The 25,018-nt window shown below is 52.8% G+C and overlaps 16 protein-coding genes across 16 annotated transcripts; 8 read left to right on the forward strand and 8 right to left on the reverse strand.

Annotated features, from left to right (window-relative positions):
* Positions 1 to 41: 41 nt before the first annotated feature.
* On the reverse strand, positions 42 to 539 carry SNOG_06532 (hypothetical protein; the record flags this gene model as incomplete). The annotated part of the gene is made up of 1 exon (XM_001796847.1): positions 42 to 539. The coding sequence occupies one exon, from the start codon at positions 537 to 539 to the stop codon at positions 42 to 44; it is 498 nt and encodes a 165-aa protein (XP_001796899.1).
* Positions 540 to 917: 378 nt separating this feature from the next.
* Positions 918 to 1,622, reverse strand: SNOG_06533 (hypothetical protein; the record flags this gene model as incomplete). The annotated part of the gene is made up of 2 exons (XM_001796848.1): positions 918 to 1,444; positions 1,496 to 1,622. 2 exons carry the CDS (start codon positions 1,620 to 1,622, stop codon positions 1,113 to 1,115), a joined length of 459 nt encoding a protein of 152 aa, XP_001796900.1. The 3' UTR covers positions 918 to 1,112.
* Positions 1,623 to 2,297: 675 nt separating this feature from the next.
* SNOG_06534 (hypothetical protein) lies at positions 2,298 to 3,683 on the forward strand (the record flags this gene model as incomplete). The annotated part of the gene is made up of 1 exon (XM_001796849.1): positions 2,298 to 3,683. One exon carries the CDS (start codon positions 2,298 to 2,300, stop codon positions 3,681 to 3,683), a length of 1,386 nt encoding a protein of 461 aa, XP_001796901.1.
* A 95-nt stretch (positions 3,684 to 3,778) lies between these two features.
* On the reverse strand, positions 3,779 to 4,303 carry SNOG_06535 (hypothetical protein; the record flags this gene model as incomplete). The annotated part of the gene is made up of 1 exon (XM_001796850.1): positions 3,779 to 4,303. One exon carries the CDS (start codon positions 4,301 to 4,303, stop codon positions 3,779 to 3,781), a length of 525 nt encoding a protein of 174 aa, XP_001796902.1.
* A 409-nt stretch (positions 4,304 to 4,712) lies between these two features.
* SNOG_06536 (hypothetical protein) lies at positions 4,713 to 5,472 on the reverse strand (the record flags this gene model as incomplete). Its single annotated transcript, XM_001796851.1, has 2 exons — positions 4,713 to 4,910; positions 4,969 to 5,472. The coding sequence occupies 2 exons, from the start codon at positions 5,470 to 5,472 to the stop codon at positions 4,713 to 4,715; spliced, it is 702 nt and encodes a 233-aa protein (XP_001796903.1).
* SNOG_20071 (hypothetical protein) lies at positions 4,728 to 4,955 on the forward strand (the record flags this gene model as incomplete). Its single annotated transcript, XM_001796852.1, has 1 exon — positions 4,728 to 4,955. One exon carries the CDS (start codon positions 4,728 to 4,730, stop codon positions 4,953 to 4,955), a length of 228 nt encoding a protein of 75 aa, XP_001796904.1.
* A 218-nt stretch (positions 5,473 to 5,690) lies between the features above and the next one.
* SNOG_06537 (hypothetical protein) lies at positions 5,691 to 6,278 on the forward strand (the record flags this gene model as incomplete). Its single annotated transcript, XM_001796853.1, has 2 exons — positions 5,691 to 5,719; positions 5,858 to 6,278. 2 exons carry the CDS (start codon positions 5,691 to 5,693, stop codon positions 6,276 to 6,278), a joined length of 450 nt encoding a protein of 149 aa, XP_001796905.1.
* A 383-nt stretch (positions 6,279 to 6,661) lies between these two features.
* On the reverse strand, positions 6,662 to 7,940 carry SNOG_06538 (hypothetical protein; the record flags this gene model as incomplete). Its single annotated transcript, XM_001796854.1, has 2 exons — positions 6,662 to 7,797; positions 7,844 to 7,940. 2 exons carry the CDS (start codon positions 7,938 to 7,940, stop codon positions 6,662 to 6,664), a joined length of 1,233 nt encoding a protein of 410 aa, XP_001796906.1.
* A 164-nt stretch (positions 7,941 to 8,104) lies between these two features.
* Positions 8,105 to 9,344, reverse strand: SNOG_06539 (hypothetical protein). The gene has a single exon (XM_001796855.1). The coding sequence runs from the start codon at positions 9,280 to 9,282 to the stop codon at positions 8,182 to 8,184; it is 1,101 nt and encodes a 366-aa protein (XP_001796907.1). The 5' UTR covers positions 9,283 to 9,344; the 3' UTR covers positions 8,105 to 8,181.
* Positions 9,345 to 10,476: 1,132 nt separating this feature from the next.
* SNOG_06540 (hypothetical protein) lies at positions 10,477 to 11,900 on the forward strand (the record flags this gene model as incomplete). The annotated part of the gene is made up of 2 exons (XM_001796856.1): positions 10,477 to 10,759; positions 10,807 to 11,900. The coding sequence occupies 2 exons, from the start codon at positions 10,477 to 10,479 to the stop codon at positions 11,898 to 11,900; spliced, it is 1,377 nt and encodes a 458-aa protein (XP_001796908.1).
* Positions 11,901 to 12,217: 317 nt separating this feature from the next.
* SNOG_06541 (hypothetical protein) lies at positions 12,218 to 15,021 on the reverse strand (the record flags this gene model as incomplete). Its single annotated transcript, XM_001796857.1, has 2 exons — positions 12,218 to 12,309; positions 12,387 to 15,021. 2 exons carry the CDS (start codon positions 15,019 to 15,021, stop codon positions 12,218 to 12,220), a joined length of 2,727 nt encoding a protein of 908 aa, XP_001796909.1.
* Positions 15,022 to 16,724: 1,703 nt separating this feature from the next.
* SNOG_06542 (hypothetical protein) lies at positions 16,725 to 17,291 on the forward strand (the record flags this gene model as incomplete). Its single annotated transcript, XM_001796858.1, has 1 exon — positions 16,725 to 17,291. The coding sequence occupies one exon, from the start codon at positions 16,725 to 16,727 to the stop codon at positions 17,289 to 17,291; it is 567 nt and encodes a 188-aa protein (XP_001796910.1).
* A 240-nt stretch (positions 17,292 to 17,531) lies between these two features.
* On the reverse strand, positions 17,532 to 18,125 carry SNOG_06543 (hypothetical protein; the record flags this gene model as incomplete). Its single annotated transcript, XM_001796859.1, has 1 exon — positions 17,532 to 18,125. One exon carries the CDS (start codon positions 18,123 to 18,125, stop codon positions 17,532 to 17,534), a length of 594 nt encoding a protein of 197 aa, XP_001796911.1.
* Positions 18,126 to 19,637: 1,512 nt separating this feature from the next.
* SNOG_06544 (hypothetical protein) lies at positions 19,638 to 20,703 on the forward strand (the record flags this gene model as incomplete). The annotated part of the gene is made up of 2 exons (XM_001796860.1): positions 19,638 to 20,034; positions 20,087 to 20,703. 2 exons carry the CDS (start codon positions 19,638 to 19,640, stop codon positions 20,701 to 20,703), a joined length of 1,014 nt encoding a protein of 337 aa, XP_001796912.1.
* A 324-nt stretch (positions 20,704 to 21,027) lies between these two features.
* Positions 21,028 to 23,142, forward strand: SNOG_06545 (hypothetical protein; the record flags this gene model as incomplete). Its single annotated transcript, XM_001796861.1, has 2 exons — positions 21,028 to 21,386; positions 21,432 to 23,142. 2 exons carry the CDS (start codon positions 21,028 to 21,030, stop codon positions 23,140 to 23,142), a joined length of 2,070 nt encoding a protein of 689 aa, XP_001796913.1.
* A 942-nt stretch (positions 23,143 to 24,084) lies between these two features.
* On the forward strand, positions 24,085 to 24,428 carry SNOG_06546 (hypothetical protein; the record flags this gene model as incomplete). Its single annotated transcript, XM_001796862.1, has 2 exons — positions 24,085 to 24,259; positions 24,364 to 24,428. 2 exons carry the CDS (start codon positions 24,085 to 24,087, stop codon positions 24,426 to 24,428), a joined length of 240 nt encoding a protein of 79 aa, XP_001796914.1.
* Between the last annotated feature and the right edge of the window lie 590 nt (positions 24,429 to 25,018).

Below are 25,018 nucleotides of genomic sequence, written 5' to 3' on the forward strand. Positions count from 1 at the left end.
CCGATAAGGCCCCGTTCGGTTAATTCCTCTCATCGCCCGCGCTATGGCTCAGAAGGGAAAGACGGTGCGTGCGCGCGGAACTGGGAGCTTTGATGCCGAACCTTCTGCTTTAGGTCGCTAGTGTCGCGCGTGCCGATCGTGATGGGCATTGGGTTGCAGGGATTCGTGTCATAGAGTTTCGAGGGGGTGGGGGGAGGATTTAGAGTTGGAGGGGTCGGGGGTCGGTTTGGGGGAGCCGTTTCCTGCAGCGCTTGTTGGACTGGCGGGGAATGTCTGGTTATGGTTTTGTGCTTTTTGCCTTGGGATAATAGGATGACGGGGTTGGCAAAGTTTGTGCGAGGCGGGAGGTTCGTCCGGTGGGAAAGACGTTGGTCCGGAGGAGGGGAAATGAGGTTGGCATAGGCCGGTATTACACCGTGAAGCAGTGCAACAGTGCAGGAACGGCTCGGAAGCGATGGTGTGAAGTATAATGGTTGATGAGGCCACTCTGAGGAGCAGGCGGCTGTTGTTACAAGACGGACGGGCGGCCTGGAGGTCATGGCGGCACAATTTGCTTCTTGCGAGTCCCCTCGTCGTGGTCGCTTTTGCTCGTATAATGATCATCCGATGATTGTCTTCATTTCGATCATTGGTCGATTCGCTTGCTATTAGAGATAGGCCTGAATCGATGCTCGATATTGTTCGTACCCCTTGGACAGGACGCGTATCCGTTCGCTAACCGAGACACTCTTACTTGAGATTATCATTAAGAGCTGTTGAGGCTTTTCTGAAGAGCCGAGGTTATGAATTCCCTTTGGTGATGTTACATGCCATGAACACAGCCCACCGGCTATCCTTGTTATTCTCCGTGCTGTCAGCGACCAAGTATAAGAGCCAGACACCAAGCAGACTCGTTCCAACAGCCCTGTCGCCGCTCGAATTTAGAAACCTGTGCACGCAGTACGGTCTTATTCAGATAGCTATTGTTTGACCCTATGTACGATGCGGAAGTTGAAGGTAGGAAAATATTGGTAGGATATTCGCAAGTATTGGCTTCCGAACCACAAGAAGACTATCAAGACTGGCAATATAGCTTCGATGAGAACATTTCAATTAGACTGTAGCTACTACCTCTAGGTATCGAACCACTCTAGAGGGTCGTCCTTCTTGAAAATAGCTCGGTACACCCTGTCACCATCCTCCTTGATGACTTCTTCCGTATGGATGCTGTGAAGCTTGTACTCGCGCTCATCAGCGCTGCTGCCATCTGTACCGTCCTTCGCTGAGCCAAAGATGCGCACATGAATGTACGCACCGCTAGCCGCGGGTATCTGGACCTTGCCGAAGATGTGCAGGCCGTATGCGGAGGCAGCTACACGGACAGATTCGAGGTTTTGGGCTGAGAAGGAGGCAAGGTCCGAGTCTGAGAGGTCTTTTATGGCGCGGAAGTATTCGGGTTCGTGTTCTGCAATAGCTTGTTAAGAGAAGGTCTGCGCGGTTGGTGGTGGGTATGTACTGTCGTGATCGCGACGCAGCTTGACGAGCTCCTGCTTCACGGAGTCGAGGATGGAGCTGAAAGCATCGATTGAGGCTTGATGCGGCGCGTGGGCCTCGTTGAGCTGGACTGTCTCTTCGGTGGCCATGATCGAAGCTGGTGCTAGAATTGTAAAAGTAAGTTCGTTTGGGAATTATCAGGTGCTGGATATTCAAGAGGTACTATATATCCTTCAATCATATACAACCTGTAGTATGACGTGTGTTCAGGTACGCAAGATGAGGCATGGCAAGTTTCAGCGAAGTTCTTGGAAGTTGGCGGGGTAAACCTGAATTCAGCATCTAGGATCGATCGAAATGGTCAAATGAATGCAATCGCATGTGGCAGCACATATGGTCTGGCAAACCGAAAGGTCAAGGTTGATGCATGGAAGCACGATGCTCGACGTTTATAGTGGCGATTCGATGGAAGAGTCCAGGGTCCAGCACTAGGACGGCTGTACTCACGTGACCATCGGTCAGTGCCCGGAACTCCTGTCTGTCCCTGGCGATGGCATTTCTCATACATGTGCAATAGCTACCTGTAGACTATAAACAGGACAATGCGATATATACAGTGCGGAACTAGCTAGCAACCTGGCTTTTTTCATCGGATGCTTATCCGACGGCAACATTTACCTGTAGGGCGTGCTACGAGGCGTGTTCTAGCTCTGCGACCAAAGTGATAAAGCAATTAGGACCCATCCAACCATGACACGTCCGGATTCTCAACTTCCTCAACACTTTTACAACTACTCGGACTTTTTAAGCACAAATTGTTCATCATGTCGACCACAGCGACCACAGAAGAGTACATTGAGCTCTCCACCTTCAATGCTGCTCCCTTTACGCCACTGAGCAAATCGACACATTCGGTGACTCAACCAGTGTCAACAGTCCTTGTCCCAGATGAAGTGCCTGAAGATGCCCCATACTCCGTGTCAGCGATACCCGACGGCGGTTATGGATGGGTAATCGTTTTCTCCGCCTTCCTCACCACTTTCTGCCACAACGGCATCATCAACTGCTGGGGTGTGCTCCAAGCCGCTCTTCTGGATTCCACCCTTAGCCATGTACCAGCATCTACTCTCGCATATGTGGGAAGTGTGGCACTCGGCGGAGGTGCATCATGTGGTCTTCTCGCAGTCCGAATGATGCGCTATTTTGGCTCACGCACGACCATACTCATTGGCGTAACCTTTATGGGCATGGGATTAATCGGTGCCAGCTTCTGTACATCGAATCTTGCAGGGCTTTTTGGAACTACTGGACTTCTCTGCGGTCTTGGAATGGCTATGGTTTATGCTGTGACAAACGCGCTGCCTGTGCAATACTTCAGCGCACGTCTTGGACTTGCGAACGGAATCATCAAACTCGGTGGTGGTGTGGGTGGATGTGTTATGGCCATTGCCCTAGAGGGCATGTATCAAAGAGTTGGGATCGCCTGGACTTTTCGAATTCAAGGACTCATGACACTGGCGCTCGGTGTGCCAGCGGCATGGATGCTGAAAGATCGAGTTCCACTAAAGAACGTCCCTTTCGTCGACTGGTCCATGTTTCGCTCAGTCCCTTTCATCGCTACTTTCATCGCCAGTGCAATCGGAGTTTTCGCCCTCTTTGTCCCGCCTTACTACCTACCTCTATTCGCTCGATCGATTGGACTGAGTTCTAGTACAGGAGCAGGTCTGGTAGCAGCATTCAATGCTTGTAATGCTATCGGCCGCTTTGCGGCCGGGCCATTATGCGACAAGATCGGGCCTCTGAATATGTTCGTCATCACCATGGTTCTTAACGCTGTTAGCATGTTAGCCATATGGCCCGTATCGAACTCCTTAGGACCACTGGTTGTGTTTGCCATGCTCAACGGCATCGCCAATGGCTCCTACTTCACCACTCAGCCGACAGTAGTCGCCGGTATCTTCGGTCCCGGGAGAGCAACAGTCGCCATGAGTATGTCCGTGACTGGGTGGTCTTTCGGATATTTTATGGGGGCGCCCATTGCTGGCTATCTCTTGCAAGCTGCGGGTGGTAGGCAAGAAGATGGCGTGGGCCAAAGTATCAACGTTTATCGGCCTGCAATTTTTTACGCAGGCGGCATGGCTACTCTATCTGCACTATGCGTGCTCGCCGCTAGACTGACAGTCGCGAAGAAGTTCCGGAAGCGCGTATGAACATGTCTTCCTTCTCTTGTCGAACATCTACTCGACCACGAAAAAAAAGAATTGTAAAGTGCAGGCGTTACATATGGAGAGGAAAAACAAAATGTCTACGTGTCTCCCAAATGATACCGTCTTACCCATCGATGCGACCATCCTCCAGGCTCTCTATCATCTTCTCCTTCCACATCATCTTCCACTCCAACGTCATCACCCGTTGTGCTCATCCTTCTCCCATTAACAGACACCCGGATATTGTGCATACTAGATCGACGCACTGTCGTTGAGACCACGACGTTGTACTCATGAGTTACATTGAAGGCGTCATTCTGTGTAGGCCAAGGGTACATCTCAGCGCGGCAGTTGGGGCATGTGTTATCTGTGCGGGCCCATCTCTCGATGCGCCAACGGCAGAAGACATGTCCGCATTTGATGATTGTTGCGGCGACTTTGGAATTTTCGGCTGCACCTGATCTTGAGATGGTGTCGGAACTGCTGTGGGTGTTGCTGGTCGGCAACGCAGTCGTAATGGCTTCGAAGCAGATGGGGCAATTTTCTGGGTATCTGTCGGTATTGACGGTCGCGCGTAGGGCGCTGTCAGCGACGGAGCAACGGCGATATGAGGATGTCGACATGTTATCCTAGGGTGAAAGAGATGGGAGAGGTGCTTGAAGTTTTCACAATGAATTAATGCGAACAAACGCGCAATGCGCAAACCCAAGTTGGAAAGTGACGACGAGCTGCGTTGTTGCAAACGAGCACGCGGCAAACGATCAGGCAGCAAAACCACAGTAACAGAATTAATTGAGATTTGGTCTATTTCATTGTAGTATGTTACGAACATCTGAGCTGACTCAAGGAAATCTAAGAAGATGTCTAAGGGAGACGGGGAGACAGTAGGTTCACAACCCGGATGATGCCAGTATCGCAAGCCTGCGAAACCACCTCCAACTATTCTTTCCAAGCAAAAGGTGTCCGACCTGAGATTGATAAAATCAAGTCGTCCGACACCAGCCCCCATGTGCTGAATCTGGAGCTTCCTCATCAATTGTAGTCCTCATGATCCTCCTCTTCCTCCTCGTCATCACCGTCTTCGCCCTCAGGCTCATACTCACTTCCCGACTCCATCTCTTCATCCTCACCCTCCAATATATCCTCATCCTCTTCGCCCCCAGACGCACCCTCCATCAAATCTTCATCCACCTCTTCCTCTTCCCCACCGCCAACATACTCCCAACTAACCTCGAACCCACTCGCGCGATGCATCTCAATCGCAAACTCCCCTGATCAACACGCCAACCCGTTCGCTGGATAGCGTTTGCCTGATCATCAGCGCAGTCTCTTCATCCTGCATATCTCTTTCGATGAAGCTCGCAAATTCGAGTCGTATGGCGCGTGTCGGCCGGCGCATGGCTAGATGTATGTGCGGAGGGAATAGTGTAGTGTTGCACTCAGGACAGCGATTGGACGTGCTGTTTTTGAACCAGGAGTGCAAACACGTCGAGCCAAAGATGTGGTTGCAGGGAGAGATGCGAACAGGTGATTCGGGAATGGGATCGTCATCGGGACTGGGTGCTCGGGCGTTTGGTATGGGGTGCAAGTTGTTGCAGGGGAGTATGGGAAAGCGGTATAGAGCCGCGCCCTCGATTTCAGGGACGTACGATTGCGCGGTTTCTGAGATAGCTAGAGGCTCCCGACATATGGAGCAATCTAGGGGTTTGTCGAGAGTTGTTGCCCAGAGGCCGATGGCGAGGAAGTCGCTTTTGGAAGCATAGGGTGGTGTAGAGACTTCTGGCTTGCTCATTCTAGAGCGCGGAGTGGTTCGCGATGTGATTGTAGGAGATGTAGATGGAGACAGTAGATATAGTTGAATATACTCGCAAAGCAGATACCGGAAGGCGGTGGTTGATCGATTGCAGTTGAAGTCATATACAGCGGTCAGGCGTAGGATTGAAGCCAGTCACGGCACAGTATACGCTTCACCAGAGGCGCAGGCAGCAGCACTAGGCAAACGGTGGCACAATGAACTATGAAGACAATAGAATACAATAGTACTACCTAGCCGTGAACAAACAATACGATGAACAATAAGTCTGGAAATCCTCACAGCTCTATCGGCAGTAAACAATCGATCGTCAGATCATGCAGCAGCCTGTATACTTTCGACAACAAAGCGATACATAAAACAGCAAACAACGCCGCAAAGTCCTCCAGCCCACCCAATTACTCAAGCTCAAACTCAAACTTGGCCGGGAGATCCGCGATATCCTTGACAGGTTCACCTTCAAGCTCCTGCTCCTCCGACTGCGCCCTTGTTGGCGCAAACTCATCCGCCCAATCCTCCGAGGGGAAAAGCTTGACCCAGCAGAACGGGCACTAATTTGCTTCCTCGAACCACTGAATCGCACACTCTTTTCCCAATACGTGGCCATAGGCTGTGATCTTGATCCCTGGTTCGGCTTCGTCTTCGATACCATGCTCGTGGGGTTTGGCGTCCGCGCTGCGAATTTGCTTTATGCAAACATCGCAGTCCCCTTGCTCGACGGGCTTGTAGCATTCGCTGTGGAAGGTTGCATTGGTATAGATGTAGGGGGGAATATATTGTGGTAGTGGTTGCGGTGGTGCGGTGTGGAGAGGTAGGTGTTGTGATGATAATTGTGTGAGTGTGAAAATGACTTGAAAGTCTGTACATTTTGGCCCAAGACTTTGCGTGTGGTATAAGAAGGTGTGATGGCGGAATGATAGGGAGTTCTAAATTAAACAGAAGATAGAAGGTAGAAGAAGCTTAGACTGTGATCTTGCGTGCGAATGTGGTGTGCCATTTGGCTTCGAGCATTAGTGAGCTGAAAACTTGCCAACAAGCTTTTCAGATCACACAAGACCCTGATCCGCGCTTTGAAGGTCACACCGACTGATGCCTTGAGGCTATTCAGGCACTAGTATTGTTCTCTCAATTGTTGGTAGCATTAGTCATTATAGGCATCCAGCCTACCTCACCGCTTAGCGACGACAATAACACCCCTTACGACACCAGACCGGCCCCACCACTTGAATAGTGACCCAGCAACACCAAATTTACCAATACCCAGGCCCAGCGTCTTCAGTCTGCGGTCTTGCTCGTCGAGGTACTGCGCCAAAGGCGCAAAAACGCGCTCAGATATGTCCACGATCTTGATAGCATCGTCCGAATATCCCACGTCTATCAGTTTCTTACGATAGCCCTCCGGTGTAGAAAAGTTTGCGAAAGGAGCACCCATGAGTGAGGTCAAAATCCGCAGAATGAGCCTCTGGGTGAACGTGGCATCTGGTGAGAGGCATAAGTCAAAGGCCATGAACGACGCTTCCAGATTTTTGTGTGCGTGCTCGACCATAATCCAGCGAGAAGGACCGAAATGATATGCTGTGTCCAGAGCGAGCACCCAACGTTCTGAGCAATCTCTAGAAGCAGCTTCGATGCTTTTCTGAACTTGCTCGTTCCAAGAGGCGGGCTTCGCAGCATCTGCGCAGAAGATCGAGATGTTCGGTGTATTACTCGCTTCTTCATCGACGCGGTCTAGCTTCCTACTCTTTCTCAGCTCATCAACCCGTCCCAACGCATGACGAGCCTGTACATGGTCGTTCGTAATGCCGATATAATGATCGAATTCAACGCATGGCTCTTGCATATCCCACCAATCGCGGTCGCAAGGTCGGATTGGTACTTTGCTTGTGAGGTATATTGTCTGGTCACCACAGCCAATTCCTAGATCGACCAGCATTTTCTTGCGCCGCGTACCAGGAAAGGTTTGGGTGCTATCGGTCTTTTGCGAAAACCCGGCCTCAGCTAGCACTGCCTTTAGCAGGTCTCGACACGCTTCCGCCAGGGTCGTCGTTGTGCCGGCTTCGTCCCACAACCCCATGTTCATCCACATCGGCGTTGGTACTTGCAGATGCAGTCTGCCATGCTGTAGTCCGTACATTTCGCCTTTCTTGTTCTGTTCACTGCTCTTACTCTTTACTACTGCCCACTTGATGATTGTGTATAGCAGGATCCCTACACAGCAAAGCGCAACTCCACTTGACGGTGCACCAAATATGTCCGTGAAGGCGGGTTGGGTCCAATTTGCGCCGAGGACGAGCCTTGGGAGAACTACACCAATAAAGCATGCAAGCAAGCTATCTATGAGTAGTCGTACTAAAGTCATGGCGTGATGTCAACGGGTAGTGTGGTGGTAGAGGTTTGTGAGGTGCGGCAGGAGCGCCTTTTGCACATGCTAAGCCAGATTTGGACATGGCTTAAGGCCTTCAATAACATCATGAAGCGGGTGGGCTACTGGCAATCAGGCCCCAAAAAATGTGGATCCTTCGTACACGTTATTAAAGATGGGCTGCCTGAACGGTCAATCGGACAATTCTACTAGCACCATGCAGGTTCATCAAATATAAGCTGACAGGATTTTGGTGACCCTCAATTCGTTTATCGCTATTACATTGGGTATCTCAGCGGGCCACGTTGCTACATTCGAGCTTGTTTTTACTGCCAGGGAATATCAACACCAAAGGCGTTGGCCACACGCATCGCTGATACGACACAGCCCTCGAGCAGCACCATGCCATCCCAACACCACCCGCCTGCTAGCCATACATTATCTTCCCCATTCCGCCACCTCGGTACAGATTTATCGTCACTAGAATCCTGTTGGCTTTCGCTGAAGATGGCGTTGACAATGCGTTGGCTCTGTGGACTTCTCAGGACCCGAGTGAACTTCGCCGAATGGATGACAAGAGCAGGATCAAGTGGACTGTACGGGCAGGTAGTGACAATCACTCCACAGCGCTGCACATGATGTGACTCGGATCGTACAGCATCCTTGGTCGTTGTTCGAAGATAGATCATCTGCGCACCATGCTTCCCTGCAGCCGTTCGGACGGAATCCTGCTCGTCCAGTACTGCACGATCGTTGTGCACGACACTTTCCACAAGCGCAGTGGGCATCTGGAACATATGGTGTCGTAGAGGTGCGAATATCCGACCGACAACATCGGGAGCGACTGCAAGAATGATGCGGTCAAAGTACTCGACTTGCATTTGCCCACCACTCTTCTCCCAGGATACCTTCACACCCTTTTCTTGCGGCTCTACGGACTTTACAAATGCGCCTAGCTCGTATTCGACGCCACGAATAAGGCGATCTTGGACAGCTTTGACGCCTGCGGACACGGTGTAGTGTGGCGCGCCGTGTGTTCTTCTTTTGTAGTCCACCATATCGCTTGCTGGGGAATCCAGTAGCGTCTCATGGGGGCACGTCGTAACGCTCGATATGAGTGGCAGAAGGTAGTAGGTCACGAAGCGCTTCGGTGTGCGCGTCCTGCGCAGATATTGCCGCAACGTCTCGCCTGCATGCGGTACTGCGAGGAAGCAGCACAGCGAAAACCAAGCGTAGCATAGTATCAGGTACAAGACCTCCAGGAGGTATTGTATTATTCCGACAGCGTGTGGTCGAGGCGCTCGCTGATGTAGATTGGAGGCATGGACGAAGTAAGAGGAGCCGGCACTCGACAAATCCTCCCGCGCTCCCGCGAACTGAAAGAGGAATGGCTGGGAGTGGTATGGAACTTTGAGATGGTCGTACATGGACTTCAGGTTGTTGTAGAAGTTGCCAGCGAAGGCGCGCATGGGCAGATCGACGCGGTCCGACGACGTTTTCGTGGCATTGGGTATGGATATGGACGCGGAATCGAGCGATAGTGAGGTTCCCTACCACGTCAATACCTATTGTGCATACGAAGCGCGTCCAGAAGAGAAAACCTACCGACTCGAGTACCTTCACAGCATACCGCTGCCGTGGATCATTGTGGAGTAAGTACGCGCTGACTAGCCCCGCCAGGCCAGAGCCTACGATTGCAACACGTTGTTGCTGCTCCATACTGTAGAATGCGTACCAGAGAAGCTATCGAGAGGCATTCAGTGGTGAGGATCCAGGAAGCATGACGTGGAGTTGTTGTTTAGAAATTGTTCCGGATCATGCGCAGCCTGCCAAGCACAGGCGAGGTCGACGAAAGCTCCAAAAGGCAATGCCACCGGGATCTGCACGTGAGGGGCCATATTACTCTCAGGCTAGCTGTCAAAAATGAGACACCGCCCGCGAGACTTGAGACGGAGGGCCGAGGAACAAATATCGTCGTCATGTTGACTGACAGGTAGGGTTGCGATTGGCTGGGCAGGTGCGAAGCGAGCGCGCGTTCCTGGATTCATCATGGCCTTGCATACGTCGGATACGATAGGAACATTGCACACCCCAACCGTTTCTTATAGTGGTCAAGCCTCACTATCAGCGTAGAAGCAACACTCACGACACGGTGGGAGTACTCGACAACCTAGAATCCCGTTTTTTAGGCCTCCAACACCATGGCACCAGCGGAAAGTGGACCCGCCATGCGCATCGCTGTAATCGGCGCAGGGGTACGTGACGAGAGACCCACAACGAGAATTGGTCTAACGCAACAGGAAGCCTGGCGGACTGACGACCTTGAAAACATTGCTCGAAGCATCGACACCAGAAAGGCCAATTGAAGCTGTGCTGTTTGAGGCGTGAGTGGAAGCTCAATCGTCACGTGACATTGCTAAACCCATATCAGCGAAGACAATGTTGGAGGCACCTTCCATTACCGTGCATATGAGAATGCAGAACTCGTGTCGTCCAAACAGCTGACGACCTTTTCCGATCATCGATTTCCCATCGAGACACCAGATCACATTTCACTGCCGCAGTATGTCGACTATTTACATTCGTATGTGGACAAGTTCGCTCTTCAACCGCATCTCAGAATGGGATGTCGTGTCACAGGCATCGAACCGTTGAGCAAAGCGGCAGATAAGAAGTGGAAGCACAGAGTGAATTACACAGACAAGCATAATGGGAACGAACAGCAAACCTTCGACTGTTCACACATCGCAATCTGTACTGGATTGCATGTGGAACCGAACATTCCTAATCTTCCCGGTATCGAAAATATCAAGGGTGAAGTCTTTCACTCTTCCAGCTACAAGAAGCGTGCACAGCTTACTGGTCGGGATGTGTTGATCATGGGATGCGGAGAGACAGCAATGGGTATGTCACATCTTCTTGTCTACGCTATTCTGCTAACACGGCTCCAGACATCGCCTACGAAGCCATCAAATCAGACGCCAAGTCAGTGACCATGTGCTTCAGGACCGGCTTCCTGTCCTTCCCCAAAGCCCTCTCCCGCTTCAAAGTCTTCGGCAAACAATTCAAAGGCGGCCTCCCCATCGACGGCCTCATCACCAACCTCTTCGAAACAGCCTATGTCCACCGCGCCATAGCCGCCAGTCGCTTCCGCTGGTTCGTCTCCGACTTCGTCATCAAGCGCGTCCTCTGGTTCCTCACCGGCACTCAAGCGGGCATGAACCAACACGTCGGCGCCCTCCCCCACGACCGCCTCGGCCGCGCCTTCGTCTTCCTCAACAAGAGCAGCAAAGCCATGCCCTATCTCAACCGCCCCTACCAAGAAAAGCACCCCTTAGGCTTCCTGGGGAACGGCTACGTCGACCCGCCCGAAGACGCGCAGTCTAAGCGCTGGGTCGACACCTGCTCTTTCCCCTCGCACATCGACGCCATAGGCCGCGTGCTCTTCGAACCTCGCCCGGACCGCAAAGACTGGCGGCGTCTCAAGGACGCGGAGATCAGACCGGATTGCGTGGTTTATTGCACGGGCTACAAGCAATCTTTCTCCTGGCTCGACCCCTCGTATCCGACTGCGTCCGACGCTTCGATCCGCAACATCGTCGCGCCGGAGGAGACGAGCATTGCGTTCATCGGCTTCGTGAGGCCAGGCGTTGGCGCTATACCGCCTATCGCTGAGCAGCAGGCGATGTGGTGGACGGCGCTGATTACGGGGCGCATGGCGCTGCCAACGGATCCGCCGCATTATCATCTCCTGGCCAAGTCGTCGAGTCGTATCCAGTATGGCGTCGATCACAGCGCGTATATGAGCACGCTTGCGAAGGATTTTGGCGGCGCGCCGGGGCTGGTTGAGTTGTGGAAAGTCCATGGCTTCAAGGTGTTGTTGGTGTATTGCTTTGGAGCGAGCTTTGTTACGTTTTATAGATTGCTGGGCCCGTTTAGATGTAAGGAGGCGCCGGGAATTGCAAGGACGGAGTTGGCAGAGACGATTTTGAGGAGGGGCGTATTGGGGAATGTGTTCTTTGGCGTAAGTACTTCTATGCATTGAGACGGTGAAGCAGGTACTAACTACACGCCAGGTTATTCCGATGATCTTCTACGGCCTGATCAACATGGCAGCGTATGCCTTGGAGATGCTCGGTCTGATTCCCAAAGAGAAGTCTGTTGTATAGGCCAGGCGATTTTCGTATTGGAGATTGAATGACACTTCATTAGCTACATGCCTAAGCTATTCAAGCGTCTCCTGTATCATCATGCAGCTCCACAACCCAAGTGCCAGATCGTGACAATCATGCTCAAATCCACTAACCCAAGCACACTCATCATCCACACTAGCTCAAGTCAAACCCAGCCCCCGAAAACGCACTATACAGTAACTTCTCCTTCATCACCCCTTCGTCCCTGTACATCGGCAACTTGAGCAGATTCACACACGTACTCGTACTTGGCAACCTCTGCTGGTCGCTCCCCGCATCCCTGATGCTGAACCTCGGATTCAGCGTACCGAAGCCCAACAACGGCGCGCGCGGCGTACTCGTTACGAACTTGAGCACCGCGCGGCGCTCGTCGTCGGAGAGTTCTTTCATGATTTTCCAGAACAGCGAGATGGTCGGGTGCTCGAGGCCGTCGGTGCCGATGACATATGTGCCGCCGTAGATGGTGTTGCGACGCAGGTCTTCGACATCGATCGAGGTGCGCGTGCCGCTGACGAGGGTTTGGAGTTCCGAGTGGTTGAACATGGAGAGCCAGGACGGTTGGACCATTTGGCGGAGGCCGCGGAGGAAGGCAGAGGTCTGGAGGTAGGGCTGGTTTTGCAGGCGGTGGCGCGCCATGTAGCTGATGTAGACGAGGCGGTTTTGGTTGGTGACGGGAGTGTTTGCGCCGTCGGGTTTAAGTTCTTTCTCTACGGCTAGGGTCTTCTTGGGAGAACTGGTAGGGTCGATAGTTAAGATGTCGGTGACGGTGAAGTTGAGGCCGAAGTCTTCTACGTTGCCTGGGTACGTCTTGAGCTTATGGAGACCTTGATAGAGCTCTTCATCGAGATCGCGGAGATCGTTGAGGGTAGGTCGATAGCTCGACTCGTTCGGTGCATGGCCTTCACCGCCAGTCAACGCCCACTTGCGCAGGAAGAATGGAGCAAAGTTGACGTCCACCAAGATCCCCTCGTACAAACATTTGCCGATGATGCGGCCCAGAAACTCATAGCGTTGGAGTAGGTCGGAAATTTGTGTCCTGAATTCTGCCGTTCTCTCATTCAAATTGCACTGTCTCATTGCTGCCTTGAGCTCCTCGACTGCTGTTGGATTTGGATAGAGCAGATGCTGATCATTCTCAACAAACATGTCTAACTCTTCGGATGGCATGAAAGCTCTATCGGTGACGCTCGTGAGAAACTCTTTCGTAACGCCACCGCCGTCGATACCAGCTTCGGGTGAGCCAAATTGATCCATAAAGGTAATCTGAATGGGTTCTTTCAATCCGGCGCCCAAGGGATAAAATTGTTCAAAGGCATCCTCAAACTCATTTTCTCTCCTGATCTTTGCGGTGTGCCTGTCGAAGAAGCGGGCAGAATCTGGTCTCTGCATAACCCTGAGTCGCCACGACTCAGAGTCGGCGCCTCCTCGACGCTTGGTCATGTCCAAGAGAACGAATTCGCGGAAAATTTTGACTCGTGTGGCGAATGGGATAAAGAACGGCATGTTCTGCAAAATTTGTAGCCTGGGCGCTACAGCCTGCAAATACCTTCTCCGCGAAGCCTTGCGCTGCTGTCGCTGGAGTCTCTCTAATCGCCGCTGCTGTAGTGTTCTGCTTGTGCCAATAAGTTGTGGGGTATCATCAATCTCTTCCTCCTCCTCGTCTAGATCATCGGCATCCTCTTCCTGAATCTTGTGACGCGATTCTTCCTCTTCAACGACGGCTGGTATGAAGCTTGTCATGTCGAACCGTGAGGTCATCAACCAATGATCCGAAGGTAAGAACTTCCGTCGCGAGTCTCGCTCGTAGACCATGCGTAGGAGCCCTGTGACCAATCCCTTCACATAATCTATCTTCAGGCCCGCTACACCGCCGAGGGAGGGTTCCACAGGCTCTTTCCGTATCGAGGCTTCTAGCGCCTGAGAGCTGAAGAAGCTGATGCTTGTGCTTTGGTCTGCGGAGTCTCCTGCGCTTGTAATTTCTGTAGCATTGAAGTACAGCGTGAACCCTAGATTCTTCAGAAATGTCGTCAAGCTCTTGACCTCACTCAGAGGCAAGCCATTGTCGCGAACCTGGGTCGAAGAAGTGCCATGCTGTCCAGTCGAGAAGAACTCCTCGTCATCTGTGACTTTGAGTACAAAGGTGTATAGCTCCAGGAAGACCAGTATGACTCGCCATTCGTCAGCTATAGAGGCGCCGCGCTTGATCTCTTGCTCTGCTGGTTGCCAAAATCCACCGACAGGATCTGAAGCAATGGTTGAGGTTCTTTTAGGCTTGAGGAGATTGATAGCTGCTCGCGAGTCGCGGAAGATGGTCTCAAAGACGGAGGAGTGTTTGGACGCCTCCCAGAAGTACCTTATAGCAGGCAGCTTGCGCGAAGTTTGGCCAGATCGTGTTTCCGTAGGACCAATGTAAAGCCACATTCGTATCTCATCGCCGCGTCGTGGGAAGAAGCGAAGTAATGCCAGGGCATAGTTAGCGAGCTGCCTTGCCTCCTCGATCTTGTCATCATCAGAAGCCTCGGAAGATTGCGAGAATCCACTTAGCAGACTGCCAATGCCTTCTTGATTCACCAGCGAGAGAATCTGCTCCCTTATGAAGCTCGTTACTTCTTCCGATGTCGTAACATCCTCGTCATCATCCTCAACTTCTGCAATGGGATTTACACCTTCAACAACGTCGATGGGAAGAGAATTCAGTAAGATGGACACGACTGAGACGAAATCCTTGTGCACCGCATAGGCTTCAGGGGTATCGAAATTGTGCGCATAGCGGTGGAAGTAAATGAAGGGCCCGAGTAAGCGCAGCCGACTGACAGTACTTTGCAATTGTGGCTGGGCCTGTAGACCCGACTCTTTGAAGAGTGTCGCGAGTGCATTGGCTAGGAGTTTGTAGTTGAGCGAATCGGCCAGTGAGTCGCGAAACTTCTGTATCAACGGCGAAGGCGAATCGGAGCTAAGCATCGGAAGCGTCATAAAGATGCACCCAAAGGCCTCGTAAGCGTCCAAGGTGTAAGGCGTAATTTTCTTGAGTGGACATATGACTGTGCCAAATATGACGTCCCATGCCTTTGGCGCATCTGAGCTCGAGTCTTCTAGAGTCGGTTCGAGCTGTCTCACAATGTCGGCGAGGGTACCGGTAGTACGTTCGGGCGTTGCGAGACGTCTCGGAGGGTATCTGCTCGGTGAGGAATCGGAGGAGCTCGATAAGGCTGCCAGACCGGTCCCACGATGGAGTCAGAGTCTTGCCCTGCCGTTGCAAGATGGTGAATAGCAAATGCTCCAACTTGAGATATGCCGAAGACCAAGATCCCTTGACCTCAACACCGGACGCAGCCATTTGCATGCGGCGAGCGCCATAGCGCTGTATCCTCCTCAGGTCATCCTCACTCCTCGACGACGCAAAGCGCAGCAAACGGTGCAGCTGGGCAAGTGCCTCTTCTTCTGAGCTGTACGCAGGTGCGGGAGAAGCGCCTGCCGACTGCTCTTGGGCGTCCCATGATCTCCGCAGACCATCAGCAACCTGCTGTCGCGCTGCATAGCCCCTCCAGATCCTTTGTATCCTTTTCGCAGCATTCAGCGTGTCTCGCTCTCGCTGCCGTTGTGCTCGATCTTGCTGTGCGCGGTCGAGGGCGGCCTGTGATCCGCTGCCGGCGCCGGGATTGCCGAATGGGTTTGTCTTGCGGCCTCCGAGGTTCACGTTACGCGGTCGGCGCGTGTTGCCAGTGAAGCTCGTGAACATGGTGGCGGGGTTGTGCTCGAGCTCGTTGGATGGTACAAAGAGGCAACAGGTGGGTATTAATCGTAATGGGTGTCTAGTCGTTATCTATAAATTGTTGAAAGACGTGGCAGGTAGCAGGCGCGTGGCCGACTATCAGTGTGGCTGTTGCGAGCTTCCTGTGGCAGCTAAGCTATCCAAGTCATGATGCAGCCAGCTGCGGCGGGTTCGACGGCACCCAAAGGCGCGCTGGATGAGTAGCAGACGTCTGACAAGGCTGCAGCACCGCGCGGAAGGCGTGATCAGATGTGCAGCGGATAACAAATGGACTGTTCTTCGCCTTCTACCGAGTTCCACCGCGCTCGACTGCGGAAGTGGAGGAGAGGTGAATAGTCAGCACTGCCGCACCGGTAAGCCTGATGCGGGCCTATCCAGGTCCGTCTCTCGAGCATTACCGCGCTAACTAAATGCGCTACCGCAGCCCCATCTCTTGAGCCTCACCAACTACACACACAGACATCGTGATATCGGATCCGAGCATTGTCATTCCAGCTGATAATGAAACTCGTTCAGCTGATCTTTCTGACATTGAAGATGGCATCCGGGCGATATAAAGGTCGCTAACAGCCTCTTTGAGTTGTCCTACACCAGCCTTCGACATGCAGTTCCGGAACGCAGAGTCCGGTATGCTGCGCTACTAACGCTAGAAGCATATAGATGACCTAACAAAGTCCATATTTTGGGATTATCGTGCTCATATTGCGCTCTACTATGTCGACCAGGCCTATGGTATGTACCGTGTATCGGTACCAAAAAACACGGTCAAGCCGCAGCACTTTGTAATTCTTGCGTCCTGTGTCTTTTCCCGTACTCAGTATCTTCTTCTACTCTCCTGTGGCTTCCACATTTTCTGCCCCTCAAAATTCACGACAACACGCCTAGTCACGTATCAACCGTCGCTATGTTGACCCAACGCAACCCCGACGACATCCCACCTCCCTACACTCCAGGCCGCGCACCTCCATCATACCCAAACCCCGAGGATGCTGCCCAGGAAAGCCTCGATGCCACGCATGCCGTGCAGGCTCTCGCAGTCCCAACACCAGCAGCTCTGGACATCACTAACCGCGTGCCATACACCGCACTCCCCGTCCTCTCATCGTATACGACATACGACAGCTCTCGTCTGCCATTCAAGTTAACCACTAGGCCAAGCCCCGCATATATCCCCAGCGCAACTAGCCACATGTACGTCGCCATGCCCGAGCCTGATCTCACTACGGAGCGAGTGGTTAGTTCAAGTGCGGACATTGCTACCACGCCGTCAAGGACGGTTGTGAAGAGGAGGAGACCGACTGGTTGCGGTGGGTGTATTTGCTCTTTCGTATTCATCGTGCTGTTGATCACTGCAGTGGCGCTGTTGGACAAGAAGGCACATGACAGTGCTGCGAAGCATCCGAAGAAGTATGCCGATGCGCCGAAAATAAATCATGCTGAGCCATCTTGTTCTTTTCTCATCTTCTGCTAGGCTTCAGTTGTTGGACTTGAAGGCGTTTATAGACACGGTTGCAGTTTGACTTATTGCATTAGCGGATGGGCAACCCTCTAGGCGCTCGGGGAAGGAACCACTGAACTAAATTCTCGCATGTGTATCCAAATATCCTTCAAAACGCCGTCCAAACCGACAGTGCTTTCAATCCATCATCAAAACTTTTCAGACACTCTCATCGGCATAGCATTACACCAATCGCGCCCACCCATCACTACCTCACAACCCCACCCCATCCACCATTCCATCTACAATCCCGTCCCCCACCATTCCACCCTCTCCCCATCCCTCCACCGACGCATTGACCGCCCCCCTCATCGTCCCATTCCCCACAAACAGCCCCTCCCCCATCCCCTTAAAATTCAAGCCCCTAAAATAACCTGTCATCGCCCCCATTTGCGTCTTGAGTACCTCAACCGCACGCTCCGTATCGACGAGCTCATTCTTCATCTCGCGGATCCGATCATACCCAACAGCCCCTGGGAACCCCGAATTCAGCAGGAAAAGAATGCCGACGACACAAGTCGCGATGAACACCAGCGAGCACAGGACTTGCCCACACAGCCGGGATTTGCTGGATTTTTTGGGCTTGGGGGGGAAGGGCAGGTCGGAGGTTTGCGCCTCAATGTCGGTGGCGGAGGAGGGGGAGTCGAGGAAAGGGTTGCTGGTGGTGTTGATGGGTGGGGGGATCATGTGTTGTTTCTCCGAGAGGTTTGCAGTTAGAGGGGTGTATGTGTTGTTGTATGATTTCCAGGATGTGCGGCGCGTGGGGACGCGAGTGTCTGAGGCGAGGGCAGTTGTTGGTGAAGACATTATTTTGCTTTGAAAAGACGAGTAACTTCCAAGAAAAATGAGTGCCTTGGAAAAGACGAGTAACTTGAAGAAAGATTGGCGTGTGAAAACTTGCAAGAGAAAGTACTTCAGAGGTGCCGTTTATGTAGGGCGTTGTTGGCTCGGTGAGGCCGATACATATCGTCTAGTAGCCAAGGAAGGGAGATGATGCGCGTACTACGCGAACATTCCTCAGCTTGCGCATGATCATAGCGAAGACACGGTAGCTCGAGCTTCTTAGCTTAGTTGACGGGGTTATGTGGAGAACGCCGTTGCCTGGTCATACATACGGTCATACTGTGCACTGCGCGTTGACCATCTCTTTCATTGACCGCGGAGTTCAAAGTGTTGGGAGATGTGTTCTCTGGTCAATACGAGAAACAAAAGGTTTATGCAGCGTGTGTCGCGCGTCTCAAATGTACAGTTACCTGCCTTGCCTGGTGTCATCGTGGTTACATTCTGGTAGAGACAAACCGGCCATTGCTGCTCAAAGCCTGCGCCTAGGCTTGCGTCTATCCCTGAAGTGCGCCATGCTCTTTTGGTCAATGCAGCACTTTCCTGATACTGTGTTCATTACTAGATTAAGGCAGGAGTAACACGGATGGGCCGTTGGCCGTGGTGCCTCTATGCTTGCGCTGCATTGCTTGTCGTGTGCTGTATCAATATTGCTCTGGTAGCCCAAAGCTGGTAAGAACTTCTCTGCCCCAGTAGACGATGAGACCATATGTCCATTGTGAAGGGTGCTGCGAAAGTTCGTGCGCGCTCTGTTCAGACCTAGCTACTATCAAAGACTAGCTCTCGTGTTCTGTACAAGCCTGGGTAGATTCGATCGCACGTCATAGAAGCCTAAAGAGGGTTTGAGGTCATACAGCCTTGATCGAGTTGCACTAACATACTGCTCAGACTTGGGTGCTGCGTGCAAGTATTATTCCGGCACCTGATGCATTCGCGACGATGTTCAGATAAGCGGGTAAAAAGTGACATGGATCCACTGCATCTGCATCGTCAGGTGTGGAGTCTCGGTGTTACCTTCTATCACATGCTTTTTTTCAGGGCTAACCTTGGAAAGACGACACAAAGCGATTTTTGGAACAGCGAATGTCCATGGAACATATCCTCATACTACGAGGACCAAAGCGGTAGTGTGACATGGAAATTGATCGTCTATTGGATTCGGAGCGGCACGTTGTCGCGCCCATTGGTGTTCGGCAATCTGAACCCTTGCGGCCGTTTCACCGTTTTGGATGGCGCAAGTCTCAACAGCTGCACACCTACACTTTCACATGCTTCTGAAGACCTGGGTCAAGGCCGAAATCAGCAGCATGAATCTCGCTATGCGGTGGCTTCCAGACCGCCATTATATTCGCTATCAACCGTGCTTTCGCCTTTCTTTTCTTCCTTGACCGCTTGCAGCTCTGCTTTAGCAATACTGCGGAATTTGGATCTGGTTATCAGCGGACCAATCTTCCGCGCGATACGCACCGCTACAGCAAAATGTCGCAATTTGAGGACCTACAAACGATCGAGGCAGACGGCATAATATCGACAAGTGAACTACATGAGAACAAGACGAGTATGCTCTACCAGGTCCTGCCAGCAATAGTCCAGAGTCGCATGCCGATGCTGCCATCACTCCGCCGTTCTGTCAGCGAATATCGCAATCGAGGATCGCACACCAAGAACAGCAGCTCACTGTCGGACATATCCTTACCAGAGACGCCTCCTCCATGCTATTCCTCACGCCCTGTGAGTGGACGCACAACGCCGCGTCCTCTATCGGTGACAAGTGCCTCCGTGTTCGAATTCGACGACGACGTTTCTGTCGCAGGCTCAGCGTCGACCACCACCTACGAGAGCTCGAGTGGCATCAGCTGGCAGCATGCCAGATACGGTACGGGAACACCGAGTGCTTGCGTTGGAGTGCCAGTACTAACATGTTGTAGGCATCGCTGGAATAGCTGAGGCGGACCGACAAGCAAGCGCCTCAAATACTGGAAGCGACAACAGTCTCAGGACGGAGATGATCCGATCGCAATACCTGTACAACCTCACCGTCTTGCTCCGGAGCTTACCACAATCGCTCACGCCAGCGGAGAGCATGAATCTCCGCGCTGCCGTTCCGGAAACTATACTCGAGATGGAGCAAGGTACACAACCACAGACCATAGGAGCGGCCGTGGACACCCACGATGGCTGTCAAGAACCACGCGCTCGTACAGCTCTCGAAGTTGCGACAGCGTGGCTGGTCCTACGGTTTTTCCTGCTGTTCCAGCTCATGCTGCCGTACATCAAGCACTTTTTGAGGCTTGCAGCTCAATTCGAGCATGACCACCAAGTCACGAGGCGAGCGTTCAACACGAGCATTACGGTAGGAAGTGATGTCAGCAGGAGAGTTTCGCAAGCATTGTGTCGCCTCAACGAAGGTATCGCTGGGGAGGCACTTTCGAATGCGACTGTGTACTGCGCCGAGGGCATAGCTGGTGGGATACAGCAGGGCCTCATAGAGGCGAAGAGGTCGAGACAAGCAATTCAGCGTCGGAGAGATGCGGCCATCAGATAGTCTGCACAATGCAACATATGTAGATGCTACGATTCGACATGGTGAAGTGATTCTGGCCCTGATCGTGAGGTGCAGCTTATCGCGTGTCTTATCGGAGCGGCGGACTCCCTAGCGCGTCAGGACCTGCGCACGTCCACAAAAAAGTCTCTGGTGCATCTTCTGTTAGGGCATCATCAACAATTCACTGCCACTCTTCCATCCCGTCTCGCCTCCCTACACTAGGCGCCTCTCTGTGCGGTGTCATTACAGTCACATCGCCCTCATCCAATTCCACGATACCCTAATTGACGTTGCGGCCTACTGCAACTCACGCCTCCACCCACCATGTTCGGCGCACTACGAAGATGTCCAGCGACACTCGCTCGGAGTGTCTCGACAGCCGCCATATCTTCCAGCGCTCTTCGCGTGTCCTCATTCAGAGCAACGAGCGCACTCCGGATACCGTCCTCCCGGATCGTGAATGCCACCACTGCGGGCTTCCACCACAGCACCAAGTGGCAACAGATTGCAGCTCAGCAAGCAGAGACGGAACAAGAGGGGCCCATCACAGAGTTCGATGAACTGGCGAAGCGTGGCCTTGTGCACCCAAACCTCATCAACACCATCACGAGGCAGATGAGGCTCACCACTATGACCGATGTGCAGACCAGGACCATCAACGAGGCTCTGTACGGCACGGATATGTAAGGAAAGGACCCAACGAGCACACGAATCGCAACTGACTCCAGCAGCATCGCACAAGCCAAGACCGGTACCGGTAAAACCCTTGGTTTCCTCATTCCCGTTATCCAGCGAATCATCTCCAACGACCCCAAGCTCGGCGAGACAGTCCGCGGCTACAAGAAGGCCAGGTCTGACGATATCAGGGCCATTGTCATTTCGCCCACACGAGAATTGGCGGAACAAATCGCCGTCGAGGCCAAGAAGGTCACCACCGGAACTGGCGTCATTGTGCAGACAGCTGTTGGTGGTACTCAGAAGCGGGCTATGCTTCAGAAGACGCAGCGTGAGGGTTGTCATCTGCTCATCGGTACCCCAGGACGACTGAATGATATTCTGTCGGACCCCTACTCCGGCATCAAGGCACCGAACCTCAATGCCTTTGTCATGGACGAGGCCGATCGCCTGCTCGACGAAGGTTTCACCCGGGAGATTGATGAGATCAGGACGCACCTGCCAGACCCAGAACAAGTCCCACGCCAGAACATGATGTTCTCCGCCACAGTGCCACGCGATGTCGTTGAACTCGTGCGCAAGACGCTCCGTCCCGGATTCCACTTTGCCAAGTGCGTCGACGAGAACGAAGAGCCAACACATCAGCGTGTCCCCCAGAAGTTTGTTAGCGTTGCCGGTTTCGAGAACATCATCCCCACTCTCTATGAACTCACTCTGCGCGAGCACCAGGCTGCCCAATCAGGCCAGGCCCGCCCCTTTAAGGCCATCATGTACTTCAACAGCACAGCCGAAGTCGCACTCGCCGCCTCCGTCTTCTACAAGCTCAGCGGCGGCTTCAAGCGCAATACCCCGCTTCAAGGACTCCGTGCTTTCGAAATTCACGCCAAGCTCTCACAACAGCAGCGCACTCGTGCTGCAGATGACTTCCGCAGCACAACAAGCGGTGTTCTGTTCTCCTCCGACGTTACAGCACGTGGAATGGATTTCCCAAATGTTACTCACGTGATCCAAGTTGGTCTTCCACGCGACCGCGACACTTACATCCATCGTATTGGACGTACCGGTCGTGCAGGTAAGGAAGGCGAGGGCTGGATCTTACTTACACCCTTTGAGATGCAGGAACACACTCGTCGTCTAAGGAACCTGCCCATCACCGAATCCAAGGAACTGCAGTGTGCATCTATCGACATGTCGCAGCCCGCCGAGGTGCCCGAGCATGTTGGTGAAATCCTCACTTCCTGCGTAGAGGCACATAAGAAGGTCTACCCTGATCAGCTCGACGCGGCTTTCCGCGGTATCTTCGGCTCGTTCCAGTGGTACGGCGATAAGCACGGCCTTGTTGCTGGCGCCAATCGTTTGGCTGAGTTTGGTTGGGGTATGCCCACACCACCTCCTGTCCCATCGTCCGTCTTCAGTGGAGGCCGAGGCCGTGGCCGTGGCGGATCTGGCGGTGGCCGAGGTGGCTTCGGTGGTGGTGACAGGCGAGGAGGTGGTGGAGGATTTGGCGGCGACCGAGGCGGCTTCGGCGGCGACAGGAGAGGTGGTGGAGGCTTTGGTGGTGACCGAGGCGGCTTTGGTGGTGACAGGCGAGGAGGAGGCGGTGGTGGCATCGGCGGCGACAGGAGAGGAGGTGGTGGAGGGTTTGGCGGTGACCGAGGCGACTTCGGCGGCGAAAGGAGAGGAGGTGGCGGAGGCTTTGGTGGTGACCGTCGAGGAGGAGGCGGCGGTGGGTTTGGCGGCGGCGACAGGCCACCACGATACTAAACCGTGCCGACTCACACTCACTGATTCTTCTCCGGCCCCGTCCGGTCCGTCACGACGCACACATCTTCTTCTTGTACACTACCACCTATACCCCGGCTTTTGTTGCTGAGAGAAAAGCAGAGGTCTGTCACGATATGAAAGGAAGGACGAAAGGGATAGACACGGATTTTCCTGTTTGCATTCGGGCGGCGTTTTACCATGTTACTCGCCATAGGGAGAGTGGTTTTGGCTGGCTGGCTGGCTTTTGTCTTTTTTTCCGAATCATGTCACACAATCTCCAATCTAGGGCTGGAGTTTTTATGGGAAGCGAAGAGAGGGAAAAGTTAAAGGGGGGTTTAATGTAACAACGAATCTTCTACGCTTTTTACTATGATGTCTTTGGAACTCTTGGCTATAAAGTGACCTGAGTGCTTGCGGGAGAGTGACGCTGGACTTGTGTGTACATATTGAAGTGCTTAATGTTCTCACATACTCACGCTGGGCTTTACGTAGAGCTCGACGTACGCATTTGGCTGGGCTGTTTGACGCTGCAGGATGACTGGTACACGAAGGTTGTGAATTGGTGTTGACAGTGGAATTCTGGAGAAACCATAAAGAACCTAAATCTACTAAAGTTTCTGTACGATACTCATCGCACGACGCTGAAGATAGCAGCCGAAGCTTTCAAGACCTCCGGTATTTGGGCATGCATGAAGACACTTTCTGAATTACTCGTCTCCAACCTCGCGGACATTGTCAATCACGTAGCCATGAGACGTCTGGACACGGAACGACTCCATCTCGACAGCGTTGCCATTTTGGTAGTCGCGTACGCAATTGACATCTTGGTGTATTGCTCTTCCTCCGCATAGCGGTCGTTTCCAGATGCATGTAGCGTGCCTCATTCTCGCTGAATTGTTGTGGAGTGGTTCCGGGCTTTCGAGCCATCATGCAGCTCCCAAGATGCCTGTATTTCCCATCGGTCTCGCACGCAATGGTATTGTGCCAGTTGCCTTCGTCCTGAACATAACGTTGCACTGTTTCGCACGCCTGGTGGAGCGATTATCCGGCTTACCTACTGGATTAAAGACGTACAACCCAACTTTCGTCGCGCTGGTTCTGAATCTTTTCCGCGAAAGTAAGGCACGACTTGAGAATTCACCTTGTGTTTATGCGTGGATATAGACGTTGCGTGGAGGGTGGGCAAAAGGTGTTAGTTGACAAGTGCGTAAGATGCAACAGATGAGACTGGACAGGACAAGCAAAAGCAAAAGCATGAGGAAAAGTCGATGTCGCGATGCAGATGAATCACACTTGCCTAACATGCAATCTCAAACCTTATGCGGTGATTTACAGCACGGAAACGATAGCTACACCGCAAAGGCTTGGAGGGTGAGGCTGAGGTACCTGTGCTTGGCCTTACCAATGCAGACAGCCGCACGGTGTTTATATCATGATGCCTTGTGACGATGTCACAAGCAATATTGGCGCCCTGTCCTTTAATGGAAAAGATCTTGTGACGTGTGATGAGTGCGTGCCATCGTCAAGGTGTTGGCACTGTTGGCGTGGATGCCAAACCGTCCTATCGGACAGACCGCTACACAGACGTTCCGAGGAAGGGCACCTCATCTAGCGTATGTGGGGAAATATGAGTGGCGAATATTCCAATCGCGTTTGAGGTTGTTGAAAACGGCGACAAAGCGGTCGGGCTGTCGTCGGGTGCTCGCAGGCGAAGCGATATTCCGACTGTGTTTATCGGAATATGCACGTTGAGATTTGGGGATTGTCAAGGGCCGTCGGTGATGACTCGAACGCGACGTGAGCCCTCGGTTCATGCGGCGATTCGCCGCGACAGGTCATGCCCAGCGTTATCTGACATGGTCTTGACACATCTGAG

This window comes from Parastagonospora nodorum, assembly GCF_000146915.1.
Source record: "Parastagonospora nodorum SN15 chromosome Unknown scaffold_9, whole genome shotgun sequence".
NCBI lineage: Eukaryota > Fungi > Ascomycota > Dothideomycetes > Pleosporales > Phaeosphaeriaceae > Parastagonospora > Parastagonospora nodorum.

Coding starts and splice junctions, on each gene's coding strand:
- SNOG_06539 (XM_001796855.1), bottom strand. CDS start 9,282: ATGTACGACCATCTCAAAGTTCCATACCACTCCCAGCCATTCCTCTTT.